Below are 13287 nucleotides of genomic sequence, written 5' to 3'. Positions count from 1 at the left end.
GTTTATATTAATATTATCAGAGAGATAACCATTTTAATATGTAATATAAGCGTGTTCAAAGGGCTCTGTTACTTTAAATGTTAAATTAATTTTGAGTACGATTACTACTTATCAGTTGCTTAACGGATGCTAATGAGTAATAAATACTTTTATAATCGATGATGTTACAAATATATAGCATGTTGGTGGTACATATTGAATAATTTAAATTCTATCACCTTCCTTTTTAAATTGCTATTTATTTCATTGAAAACTGAAAATATTATAATGTACATAAAAGTATAATATTTGTTCGACACGATCTACGTGTTATGTATTATAATATAAGAGTTATTACGATATAAAAAGCGATGCAGATTCTTATTTACAATTACAATATAATTTATCATAAACCTAGCTAAAATTTGCAAATTGTTCGAAACGTTAAGATTTTAATCGGCCTTAATGAGACGAGAGATTGGATATATCGGCTGGAATATAAGACTGAGCGCCCCGCATCTTTAGAGTAGCATAAGTGAAATGTAAAAAAAAAGGAAGATGAAACAAAATAATTGAAAAACAAGTAAATATTAAGGATATTGATTGTTAACGTTATTAGATATCGTAACTACCTGATCGTATACCCAATCAAAATTTTGAGATATCGTATACCCAATGATTTATTGTGTTATAATGTAGAAATAATGTACATACTCTGTTGTATTACAATAACATTATAGACTATATTAATTATTATATATTATACATATCTATCATGCGTGACGATTGCTAAATATGTAGTGGTATTATTTTATTTTATATACACTACACGCAAGAGATACCATTATAATCTAATAAAGTTTATATTTTTGGTATTAACAGACACGAGCAATTTTTACAATACGAGATTTTTTTCGGTATTGTTTTTTGTATGTATGGATCGCATGTGATCAATCGGTAACGTGTTGGATCGTTCATGTGTCAAAAAGTGTGGACATCTTTTTATCTTAATCATTAACATTGCGGTCTTCGGAAAGGCATATTTGTGAACATCAATCCTAAGATTATTGGAAACCTATAATATGCATATAATATCTATGCTACAAATTATGATTTTTTGCACAGTCTGTTTTTTTTATGTAAGAAATGGACGACGATTATGGATACATATCCATAATGTCCCGTTTATCATCTACTCACATTTTTGGTACATGCGCAAACTATTGTCGGCCACTAAGTGTATTTGCATCGTAATAAATTGCATCGGTCATTAAGTCTCAACATAATGGTATATATTCAGGTACCCAAGTACGACCAAGGAGCAATGAGACATTCTTTGATACTTTTGCGACGTCAAGTTCGGAATCCTCTATCAATGACGTTTCCCAAACGTACAGTATTCGTAAACGTTTTGCACAGAGCGTAACAAATTCCAACAATCCTGAGCAACTAAACATGTTAAGGAAAACAGATCATCGTCGTTTAATTCTTTTAATTAGAATTGACTAAAAAGAAACCACAGCATAATAATAAGAAGTAAATAATATAAGATTTAAAAATATAATGTAATAGCTAGAAATATCAGAAAATTGAAAAATTGTTTCGCAATATAAAATTTGTTATTTCTAATCGTTACGTTTAAGCATTTGCTTATTGTATAGACAAATTTAATTAGTGTGTTACGTACGTGATTTCACAATCACCCAAACCCACGGCGCTTAGGCATGGACATCTTTGAGCGACAGAGAGTAATACGTGATCGAGTAAACCGGGTCCATAAGCTGCAATTACTAGCTCAATCAACCGGGGGCACTGATAGCCAATACGTAACACAGTTGCTTCCGACGGCGCTTCCCCAAAGTATAGGTGCGTTATAGGAACGTACGGTGCAAATAATGGACTCTGATCGTCTTCGCTCGTCATATAGGACAATCTAATTTAGAGTGAATTTCACATTTTACATAATATAAATATACCGCAATGCACCTGATAGAATTTAGATATTCCTTTTATACAAAAATATTTTATATCGTGAAATAATATATCCCATATTAATCTGTTTAAATATTGTAGCTCTGTTACGATGCTCTGAAGGATTAAGATAAGAACGAACGTTTACGGTACAAGTAAATATGTAACGTGCACTCACAGTATAAGATTTATGTTGGGCAAATGACTGGAAAAAGTAAACCAAGCTTTATCGCTGACTCGCGGAAGTGGTTTTGTCTCTGGATGCACTTCCAATCGCAGGGTTTCCAATTGCACCTGTTTTTCAGAACTCAAAGCTAATAGTAACTCGTCGCTAAGCAATGAATAGGACAGTGACAACTCTTGCAGGTATCGACAATAATTAACCAACGCCTTAATTCCTGCAAAAATTTGTTGATATCATATTGTTTTTATCATGCTTCTTATAATCGTTAAAGTTATTATCAACATCGAATGAGCTGAATTTTTTTCAAGGTGATATTTAAAAAGCATTGGATTATTTCTTGTAGAATGAAAGTGAGTTAAACCTTCGGGTAACAATCGAGGAAATCCCTTAATTCGTAGAAGTTGCAAAGTTTTCGAAGAGTCCTCATCGCTTCCGGAACGATCCTTCTTTTGTTCGATCGAGTCTTTGTTTGATATTTTCATGATGGATTTGAACTTATCATTGTCGATGTCTAAGAAATCAGGCTTTGCAGTGCTCATTAGTGCCAGCATCTATCAGCAAACATTCCAACAGAAAAACTAATTAATTAACTGAAAAAATTTAATAATGTCTCTTTAAACTCCAAATAAAAGTTTCTTTTAGAATAAAGAAATCTAGTCAGGACTTGTGGCAAAGATTTAAAATGGTACTTCTTCACCACTGAATTGATTTAGTATTCTTAATCAATCAAATGACACAATGATCAGCGCACTTCGTTCCTACTCATTTCACCATTAAATTTCATATATGTTTATCAAAAATTGTCATAATTATCAATAATTTCCGTAATACGTTCAACTTCAACATTCTGATCAAACTACACTATCGAAACATACGTAAATCAATCCATCGTTAGTCCTTCCCAAAGACTTACAATCTATAACACGCGATTAAATGGATGCAATATATATTTACAAAAATAATACACTTCTATTTCATAGATGGTTCCATCTTCATCAAGAGGAATCACCAGTGAACACTATATTACTCCAGTTGCGACATTTGTATGATAATAACGTACAGGGTTGAGTCCACTATTAAGTAAAAGTGTATCACATTTTTATATGTACCATCAATCTATGATATCATAAAGCTTTTTATAAAAAGAATTAATTTTCACAGAGGCATAATGTTCACAATCCTATATTACAGACTATATTTACTTCCATCCCATTAGTTTTTCCCAAGATCTTACTTTCGCCGGTATAACAATCCTTAATTGTTCCTTAAAAAAAATATACTCCAAAGGAAGTCTCCAAAAAATTCCACAACTTGAACACTTTCTTTATACCACCAATACAATTGATATAATTAATCTTATACCAGCCACAGAAACCATAAACCGCCCAAAATTTTCAATGGGTATCCGATTAGCGTGCAGACAGCCTCGATAGGCTCCACGCTACTACGACTCTTCAGGAACTCGTGGAACGGACAAAGTTGTTACGCCGAGGAATGCAATACCTTCGACTCATAGTTGAAGAGAGCTAGTTCGTACGGCCTCCACCGCAGGAAGTGGTGAGAAAAAGCGAAAGGACGATTGGAAAGGCTGTTACAATCGTTGTGCAAGAGAAAACACTGATCGAATTGGGACCACGGAGAGGCTTGTGACTAGGACATGCACGTGCTAGGTATGCGCCGTTGCACTAGGTTCCGCGGGTAACTTTATAAGGAGTCTGTGTATACTTCGAGCCGTATACCCAGGTAAAAGGATCGCTACATAGTCATAGAAAGCGGTCATGGACTAAGTAAAATGTTTTAAATGTTCCTTAACCTCTAGCTATATTGCTATTCACGTGCTAGCGTTTGCGGATCACGTGCATTGCCCATATCAGGAGGATCTCCAGTTTGATAAATGATATTGCTAGTCAAGTTAATTAACTCTTCGTTACTCTTTTTCTTTTTTCAAAGTAGCACGACGTAGTGTATATTTGTAATAGAATCTATGATAGGACAGCAAGAAATTTTCAGCGCCAAGTGTTAAGTATACGCATATCAAATTCTAAATCTTCAGTGTTCTAAAGAATACTAATCCTTTCTCTGAGAATTCAAAATCTTCAGTTTTCTAAAGTATTCTAATCCTTTCTTTGAGAATTCTAAATTTCTATTTCTATCTGAATCCATGAGGATCTTTTATCGTTCCAGCAGAATTTTCCCTAGAAATAAATAGAAATAACGATTTACTTAGTAATAACGTCATATTTCAGTGAATTTGTGGAGAATTCTTTGTTTTTTTAAACGTAAAAAAAATGACGCGGAATTCGATAGATTCTGTGTGACATTTGACAGTCAAGAAGAAAAGAAAAGAACAAAGAATTTACATCATCAAAAATAAAATATATAAAAAAGATTGTAACTGGATCGGAAAAACAATGAAAATAAATGAGACGAATATTAATCAAACGAAATAAATATTACATAATAATTGCGTTGATGCACATTCGTGCTCAAATATTAAATATTTTACGGGCTTAATAAAACGTTTGTAATCCGTAAAAGGAGGTCATGGACTTGGAGAGACTGTTGCCGGTTCCCAGTAGACCATGCACGTGTTTTGCTTTGCAACTCACGTGTATCACGAAGAGAAAGGAAACTGATATAAATGACTAACTAATTAAACATCGTTCGATATCTACTCGATTGCCTTTACTTATCAAATACTTGTTTAAACACTTCATTCTTTATTCCTGTTAAAAAGATTACATTTCTTTCGGTAGTATCTAGTAAGAAAATAAGCAACTTTTTCTATATTTTTTACAATTTATACATTTTATTTGATATACTGGATTTATATATCATATTATATTTTTAAAAACATTTAAAATATAGGTACGTACAAATCTTAGAAAATGTGGAATAAATTTAGCTAACCCTTTACAAACTCATTTATAAAATTGCTAGTAGAAAGAACATGGCTAGAACGGCAAATATAAGTAACAGCGGTGAAAGTCAAACTTCGTTAAACGTTAAATTCGTCATATTTTATCCGATGCGCGATGCGGTAAGTTCTAAACAGACATTAAATGACAAGTGCTTCTGTACGAATCTACTAAACAGTTTACCGCTTCATCCAACGTAATTGTACCATTTAAAGAGTGTTATTCAAAAGCATTCGATCAATGTATCTAATATCGATAATAAATTGTCCATCTTTGACACGATATACAAAAAAGAGGCTGAACCAAAGCTTAAATTTACAATTTTTCATATTATGCATACACCAACCAATCATTCAGTGTTCTAGAAAATTCGAATTATACAGATCAAAATGCAAAAAAAATATTTACATATAAAAAGATACAAAGAACATTACCTATTATCCCGGTTGTGACTGAATTTTACGTTCCTTAAGAACAGTGATTTGCGAGTGAGCGCGAATCGCGGGACACAAGCTGACAGATGGAACGAAAGCTCTTTGCGGAGGAGAGTCGTGTTCTTTGGAAGCGAAACCCATTTACTTTTGCAGTGGCTCGCCGCCAGCATTCGATTCGGTTGCCCGTCAGTTAAACTGTTGCCTGAAACAGCACGCATATTGTTAACACACTGTCGTCATACACCTGAACAATGAACTCATTTCTCCAAGTAATGTTTCATTACACCAAGCACTGCTTCGCTAACTGGCCACGGATCTAGTTTATTTGGCCGGAAAAGATATTTTTCTACGAAATCACAACTATCATTTCTTTTCTCCATTGAGTACAAGTGAGATACAAATACCTGTCACTGATATAGAAACATTTTATGAATATGAATATTATACATGTTATATAAAAACGTTTCGAAATTTCATTAACATCCTAATGAAACAGTCATTTATTATAAAAATACATTCAGTGAAAAACGAATATGTATTATGAATCGTGATCTTAAATATATGTAGTTAGCGTAAAAGATGGTCTCATTAAATATTGTAGCTTAGTAATATAATCAATAATTAGCTGTTCAAATATTCTGGACATCTTTGTGAAGTATATGCATGGAATAAATATCTAGTAACTTCTATATACATTTTCAGATTGATCTTAAATTTTCAGAATCTGAAAACCTATATAATAGCTACAAGATATTTAGTACAAATATATACATCACATTCAGAGATCACAAAGGCATTTAAATATTCAATTATTCAGTACATTAAGCACAAATGGCTGTCCATATCGTATATTAATTTTTTTCTTTAATCTTAAATATATCGTAACTTCAAATTGATTTCAAATTTAATGACGAAGAATGAGGAAATTTCAAAATGTTTCATATAACATGTATAATATATTCCTAAAAGATATCTGTACTAAGTATTCAAAAATTTTCGCGTGCCATCTTATACATATGTAAGTAGTAAGTACATATAACACTAAAGATTCTTCACTTCCAGGAAAAGGTAGCCAGTCAACGAATCAAGACCTGGTTCAGTTCACGCGGCACTGCTACGATCGTTAATAACGCTTCGCCGTTCCCAATCAAAAAACTATTTCTATGTATTACAACTTTCCTTGTCACGAAACGTTACGCAGCGAATCCTGCAACCTGACCGTCGAATTTCAACATCATGTTACTACGCATATCCCCCTTTAGAATCGTCCGAATTGCTTGCCCAATAATTGATCACACCTACTAATACGCAGATATTCGTGTTTTGTGGTACGTCGAAGCGAAACGACACGCAATGTTCTTCAAATACCAATTTGCCAAGTATGTATGTATTTGTTTTTCTCGTTGAGGAATCTCCAGTTCTACGCGGTAACTCTATAACGGACTTCTCGAGACCGATAGAATTTGTTGTTTTAGCAGATATTTTTCGTTAAACGCACGTCCCTACAAACCGGTCTCGAGTTAGTACTGTGCTCAGTTGCTCACTGCGCCTACGGTGTCCTGCTTGACGCACGCGACACTGCTAAAGGCAGCTGAAATAGATACACGTGTTTCACAGCTCACGTGTACCCTGCGTATTGATACCTGTATGTGCATAGGCATTCGCCCATAGCTATCCTATCCATACATATATCGTTCACCCAACATGCGTCATCATCGCTGCGTGTCGTTCTTTATCCATCTCTATTTTGGGAAAATGCCGGACCTGATTATTGTTTTTAGGAGTTCAAAGTTAGGAATTAATGAATAACAAATTATTTGAAAAATATAGGAATGGTGTCTTTCGAGTTTAATCGAATGGAAAAGTATACTTTCGCTTTGTATAAAATTTTGTGTTGGCCTCTGACGGCTAATGTTGCGTTAACGCAGCGTTTCATTCGCGATCTGTTTTCCACCTAAATTTTAACATTACCCCTTTGAAAGGGAATTAATATCTCTCCAATACTATTTCTTCTACGTAGATTCTAAAATTTTATGAAATATAAAGTCCAGGTGCTTACAATATAATTATGATAGACCTGCTTAATTTGATAGTTTAACGTTCTTGAAAGTTGATAAGTTAGCGCGTGACAAATTAGTTAAAAAGAAATTAGATCGCAATTTAGTAAATGGATCTTATATTGCGATAAATACGTATCATCAAAATATAAGTAGTATTTAAATACATTTTTGATGATTTGACATGATGATTGAACATGATTTTACTACGTGATGTGTATTCCACGCTTTTTATGAACAAAGTATAAAAAAAAAAGAGTATGCATAAAGAGACATAGATGCGAAGATGAAGTAAGCAAAACAGTAAAGCTAATAAATTTTAATAGTTCTTTTTTAAAAATTTGTCAGAAATTTTCTTTTACATTTAAAGTATTTTTAAATTACTATTCTTTTATTGAAAAGAAGACTTTAATCATTATCTTGTCTGATGTAAGAAATCTTAAATATTATAGATGTAATTGTTTACCTTTATAATTTATTGCACAAAACATGAATAAGCGTATCTCTTCTTTTTTATTGGATTTTGTCTTACGAAGATCTGGAAAGATCTCCTGTAAACAACAAAATGGCTTTTACTGAATTTGATAAATAAAAATGGTATATTAAGGGAATTTTATAAGAAGATCAAGAATTACTAATTTCATTATTAATAATTACTTTATCTAAAATTGCGATCGACACAATACATGCAATGTATTTATTCGTGACGTTTAATTAATATCACGCGTCATATAATTTATTTGTTATGATGACGTCTTATAAATGAGTTGTTAATTTACTTAGAAAACCTAATAGCGTTTCAAACGACCAGTAGAAGCGGAAAGATACAGTCACTATCGAACATTTTTTTGAAAACAAGAATACGTAGAAAAGATAAAGATAAGAGAGAAGAGAGTTTTCACTTAAACGTTACGTGTGACGAACACCGAGGTACAACGTGTAACTTAGACCAAATGAGAATGACTAATGAACGATTACGATGCTCAGGAACGTAATATTTATGGGTACATTCTTTAATTTAATTAATTTTCATTTCTCTCACAAATATTTTTGTCACTCTACACACGATTGAATCTTAAAAATTAATTAAACGAGTAATTTCATTTAAATTACTTCACCGCCATAATACATATTAAAATGAGATATTTAATAAATTGTTGAATTATATATATTTTTCTTTTACATTATTTTTAAATAATGTAAAGTGATATATTGATAGTAATTAAATATATTTTAAATATTTCTTACTGAAATTAAATTTAATTATTTAGAATAAATGAAGAATGTGTGTAATCTCTATCGATGCTAATTTACCATAGTGATCCAGAAAATCATAAGGCAGATGCAATTTCTAGTAGTTAGACTGCAGTATGGTGGCGCTAGTAGGTAAAACCAAGCGAAATATGAAACGCTCAATTATTTTCTGATTCACGCGATGCATTTGTGTCATCGTGTCTAACCTGTGTGAAAAGGGTCCATAGCAATAGTGGAAGGAAAATAAAACAATCTCTTGACAGGTGCCACCACGAAAAGAAAAATGGCAAAATGTTTAGGTTTTGGATACTTTCTAATATTTCTTATCATAAATCTAGGTAAGATAAAAAAGATACGTAAAATTTTATTTCTACAATATAATTGAATAAAAGATTAAATATAAGATTTTTTTTCAATGAGTAATTTAATAAAGTGCAAAATTATAAACCTCCTATTTTGAAATAAAGTTAAATATAGGGAAAATGTTATGTATCAATTGGAAAATTTTTATCAATTAAAAACAGCTATTTCTTTGTTCATTAGATAAAACAGAAAAGACAGCAAAATTCTGCGATAAGATTTAATAGATATGTAACTGTCTGTTTTAGTGGCCGCAGAACGAATAAAAGATATGATTTATATGAATTTTGAAGGAGTTGCTGCCTGTTTCCGGAGACACAATGGAACACATCAATTTGGATGTTCTTGTAAGGTTATTTGGATGTTCTTTTAAATAATTTTAACCATATTTGAACTAAATTAATTGTTAATAATAGAGGTAAATTACATAAGATATTCTACTCTTTGTTATAGCAAGTAGGTCAGGAAGTGTTGGTGTTATTCACTTAGTGGAAGATGAAAATGATATCAGATGGCTTGAACACAATGCCAATGTTGGAGATTATACTGTAATTCTTACATTTTCTATGTTCACCAGAGACATATTACTTCGTTTAAGAAATACACATAATATAAATGGAGTTTTATTAACTAAAAATACCACTCAACCACATCCTGAATATTATTCTCCTGAAGATACTTGTCCCAATAGATATGCAGGGTATAAGAAGTGCCAGGATTTGGAATGGAATCCTTATGGATCCTCATTGCTCATGGAAGATTGGCCTTTTCCCATGTTTTATACAGAGGTTGTCTTTAAAATCTTATATAATTAATTTACTTTTAAAATTCATATATTTTATTGTTTAATTAATTATATCAATCTTTAATTTCAGAATCAAACACTAATAGAAGCTGTAAAATCTTGTTTTTTAAAACATAATGCACCTGATATGGAAAATCAACAGTACAGACCACTGTGTGCACTAGAAATGAAGTCATTCATGTTTGCTGCAATTAACTCTGAATCTTGCATTAAACGTAGTGATTTTAAATTGAACTTCAATCCTACACAGTTTTGTGATCCTTTGGGAGATAGGAATATATATTGGCCTTTAGCTCCCATAAATAGAGATAAAAACTCCATAATATTGGTAACAGCTAGATTAGATGCATCTTCTTTGTTTGATGGAATATCACCTGGAGCAGGCAATGTGGTCACAGGATTAGTAACATTACTTGCTACAGCTTATTATTTAAATATATTAGCTAAGGATGCTGTAGTGAAAAGTAAGTATAACAGTGTACTGTGTATAATATAAACTATACATATAAAAATATTTTTAATTGCTCTTTATATCTTTTTCTTTTCAGACACTAATGTGGTTTTCTCTTTATTAAATGGAGAAGCTTTTGACTATATAGGATCTAGTAGATTCATTTATGATTTGAAAGAAGGTAATTTCAATGCATTAGGTGGAGTAAATTTAAAGTTTGATGACATTAAAACGGTGATCGAATTTGGTCAACTGACTAAAGGAAAATTATTTCTTCATTCTAATAATGCGCAAAATGACGAAATAATAAAAAAGATACAAGTAGCGTTAAATGCTACGGTTTTGGAAGGCAGCGTTCCGCCTACGTCTATACAGAGTTTCTTAAAAGAAAAGCCAGATTTAACTGCTGTTGTTATAAGTGACCATGGTCGACAATTTAAAAACAAATATTACAATGGGATTTTGGATGACGCAGAAAGTCTTAGCTTTAATAGGTACTATATTTTAATGTTATATTTTTTTACATAAAGATTCTATTTTAAGGTTTGATTATATAAAGTATGTTCCTTTTTAGGAGCGATATAAATGGGCTCGCAACTGCTCTAGCGAAGATAGCAGTTCATGTCGCTGAAATCCTTTACAAAGACGTATTTGGTACTGGGTCTCTCGACGATTATGATTCTTTCCAATCTGTTGAACACCACATTTTGGAAATGTTGAAATGTTATTTAGAAAGTGCTAAATGCCCTTTGTTTCATGCTGCTTCGTCTCCAAACGCTAAATTAATTAATCAAGTTTTATCGCTATACGTTGGTGTACATAGGGTACCAAATATTGCCACAACACTAACTGGTCAACTTCTTGCATATCTGACTAGAGAGGAAGTTGCAAATATGACAGAAACAACATGTTATGAAAACCACCTTATTTGGATGGCTGGTGATAATAATTCAGGTTTATGTATAAATTCCAGTGTAAATTATAGCACAGCTCTGAGTCCAGCATTTATTATTGATGGTAAGTTTGTTAACTAATGAAAGCAGATGTTTCAAAACAAAGTATTACAAAGTTTTTATGCTCTGAATAGGATATGACATGAAATCTGGAATGTATTCAACCTGGACAGAATCTATATGGCAAACATTAAGTGTAAGAATGTTCCTGAAACCTTCAGCAGCTACCGAACAACTCACTATGATTTTAGGAAGTTCAGTAGCTGGTATATCATTTGTACTCGTATGGTTCATTAATTCCCGAGCGGATATATTGTTTAATTCAAGGTAATTTAATGATCTTGAAATATGAAAATCCAAAATACTGATTTAGTTGCTTACTATGTTAAATATTAAAGAAATCTGTTTTAGAAGAGCAATAAACTGCTAGGGATACGCTGCGGACCACATATCAATGGCCAGGTTGGATTACTATCAAGAAGACGAGGATGTTTCAGTAACTAGCCTTTGAATGTATGTGTGGTACGCTCTCGGACAATTTTTATACCTCAATGTTGAAATATATTATGATGCCACCGATGTTTAATTCCGATATCATCGTGATGTTTTGACGGCTATTTAATCAAACTTTTGCACCTGCTGTTAGTATAATGAGAACGGACGTGCGTCCGCTTAATTTGTCACGTCCCTTTCTCTGATATTACCGATTATTATACATATACAACACATTCGACCATAAACATTTTTATAAATGTGCGTTATGTGTATGAAATGAAACGATGCAATTTTTTTTTAATTCCGTAACAAAATTGATAAGAGAGTATTATGCCTGTATTTCAAGATAATCGGGGTACACTAGCACTAGAAAGTCTATTGAATTTTTGGTCTCATTAGGATTCTTTTTGTACGCAATGATTAAACGTATATATATATGTATGTATATATATATACATACATATATATATATATATATATATATATATATATACATACATACACCCACGTATTTTATTTATACGCATAATTACATATAACATTTACAGCTAGTATGATCGATATAATACTTTGAACGATTATTATTTAATTTCATGCCCATTTTTCATGAACATTTAGTATTGTAAATGTCATGCGTGTATTTGATTCATATTATAGTGAATCGTTGATTATTTGCAGTACATTTATCGAGATTTTATAGGTAATAATTTTTGTAATTAATTTTATATTTCTCTGTTTATTTATTATAGTTATCCTATATTGAAAATGAATCGATGCTAGTGCAGGATATTTAATTTGTTTAACACAATTATTGCTCACGATACCTAAAACTAGACAATTGTACGAAATATCGAAATACGATAATAATGTAATATACATAATGTAATCAAGTTTCTTTGCCAATTGTTACGATAAGAACTTTAAGAATTTATTTAATAGAGAAATTTTCAATTGCAATAAATATTTTTTCTGATTAAAAGGCAATTTAAGGTTGTATATTCACTATCTCATGTTTTTAACATGTATTTTGCATATTTGCAATATTTATTTTTTAATTAATAGTTTTCCCTAATTTATAAAATCTAGATTATTCGATATAGGAAATGACGCAACAAAATTATGTAAAGCATAATTGAAGATTAGAGAATTCTTTTGTTAGAGATTAAAACGAATTGTTATAAGAAAATTCTACTCAAACGATATTTGTAAATATATACACCAATTTGTACGTATTTTATAAAAACAATGTAAGTACGTTATAAGAGAGATGTTTACTAAATTCTTTGATTCTTTATTATAATCTAAACTAGAAACAATTAACTGTGATTATTTGCAATTCCATAGTATTTGTAAAATATACGAACATGATGAGCAATATATGTATATTTGATTGGTATTTTGTTTAATGTATAAGTTACATGGTCTT

General features: G+C 31.4%; 2 protein-coding genes across 15 annotated transcripts; one reads left to right on the top strand and one right to left on the bottom strand.

Annotated features, from left to right (window-relative positions):
* Nucleotides 1-641: 641 nt before the first annotated feature.
* On the bottom strand, nucleotides 642-8474 carry LOC122573809 (F-box/LRR-repeat protein 3-like). 11 transcript variants are annotated; one of them, XM_043740696.1, is made up of 8 exons: nucleotides 8457-8474; nucleotides 8010-8094; nucleotides 5487-5688; nucleotides 2496-2685; nucleotides 2129-2348; nucleotides 1667-1912; nucleotides 1180-1428; nucleotides 642-1054 (listed from the first exon to the last, which is right to left on the bottom strand). In XM_043740696.1, the coding sequence occupies exons 4-7, from the start codon at nucleotides 2683-2685 to the stop codon at nucleotides 1257-1259; spliced, it is 828 nt and encodes a 275-aa protein (XP_043596631.1). In that variant the 5' UTR covers nucleotides 5487-5688; nucleotides 8010-8094; nucleotides 8457-8474; the 3' UTR covers nucleotides 642-1054; nucleotides 1180-1256. The 11 variants fall into 11 exon arrangements, with proteins under 11 accessions (XP_043596631.1, XP_043596630.1, XP_043596626.1 ...); XM_043740695.1 differs by having other exon boundaries at nucleotides 8452-8469; XM_043740691.1 differs by having other exon boundaries at nucleotides 8323-8464.
* On the top strand, nucleotides 8410-12845 carry LOC122573804 (nicastrin). Of its 4 annotated transcripts, none has more exons than XM_043740672.1 (9): nucleotides 8410-8547; nucleotides 8815-9135; nucleotides 9406-9504; nucleotides 9611-9945; nucleotides 10033-10426; nucleotides 10511-10907; nucleotides 10988-11430; nucleotides 11501-11693; nucleotides 11778-12845. In XM_043740672.1, the coding sequence occupies exons 2-9, from the start codon at nucleotides 9081-9083 to the stop codon at nucleotides 11794-11796; spliced, it is 1935 nt and encodes a 644-aa protein (XP_043596607.1). In that variant the 5' UTR covers nucleotides 8410-8547; nucleotides 8815-9080; the 3' UTR covers nucleotides 11797-12845. The 4 variants fall into 4 exon arrangements, with proteins under 4 accessions (XP_043596607.1, XP_043596609.1, XP_043596608.1 ...); XM_043740674.1 differs by having other exon boundaries at nucleotides 11765-12845; XM_043740673.1 differs by having other exon boundaries at nucleotides 8424-8547; nucleotides 8863-9135.
* The last annotated feature ends 442 nt before the right edge of the window (nucleotides 12846-13287 follow it).

The sequence above is a fragment of the Bombus pyrosoma genome, linkage group LG12, assembly GCF_014825855.1.
Source record: "Bombus pyrosoma isolate SC7728 linkage group LG12, ASM1482585v1, whole genome shotgun sequence".
Lineage (NCBI taxonomy): Eukaryota > Metazoa > Arthropoda > Insecta > Hymenoptera > Apidae > Bombus > Bombus pyrosoma.
The sequence above is the reverse complement of the archived record's forward strand: the minus strand, read 5'-3'. Positions and strand labels throughout refer to the sequence as shown.

Excerpts from the sequence above, each read along its gene's own strand:
- LOC122573809 (XM_043740696.1), bottom strand. The coding sequence starts at position 2,685 with ATGCTGGCACTAATGAGCACTGCAAAGCCTGATTTCTTAGACATCGAC. Across the intron at positions 2,349-2,495 it reads TCCTCGATTGTTACCCGAAG|GAATTAAGGCGTTGGTTAAT; the intron begins GTTTAACTCACT and ends AAATTTTTGCAG. Across the intron at positions 1,429-1,666 it reads TTGGGTGATTGTGAAATCAC|TTGCTCAGGATTGTTGGAAT; the intron begins GTACGTAACACA and ends TAACATGTTTAG.
- LOC122573804 (XM_043740672.1), top strand. The coding sequence starts at position 9,081 with ATGGCAAAATGTTTAGGTTTTGGATACTTTCTAATATTTCTTATCATA. Across the intron at positions 9,505-9,610 it reads ACATCAATTTGGATGTTCTT|CAAGTAGGTCAGGAAGTGTT; the intron begins GTAAGGTTATTT and ends TCTTTGTTATAG. Across the intron at positions 10,427-10,510 it reads TAAGGATGCTGTAGTGAAAA|ACACTAATGTGGTTTTCTCT; the intron begins GTAAGTATAACA and ends TTTTCTTTTCAG.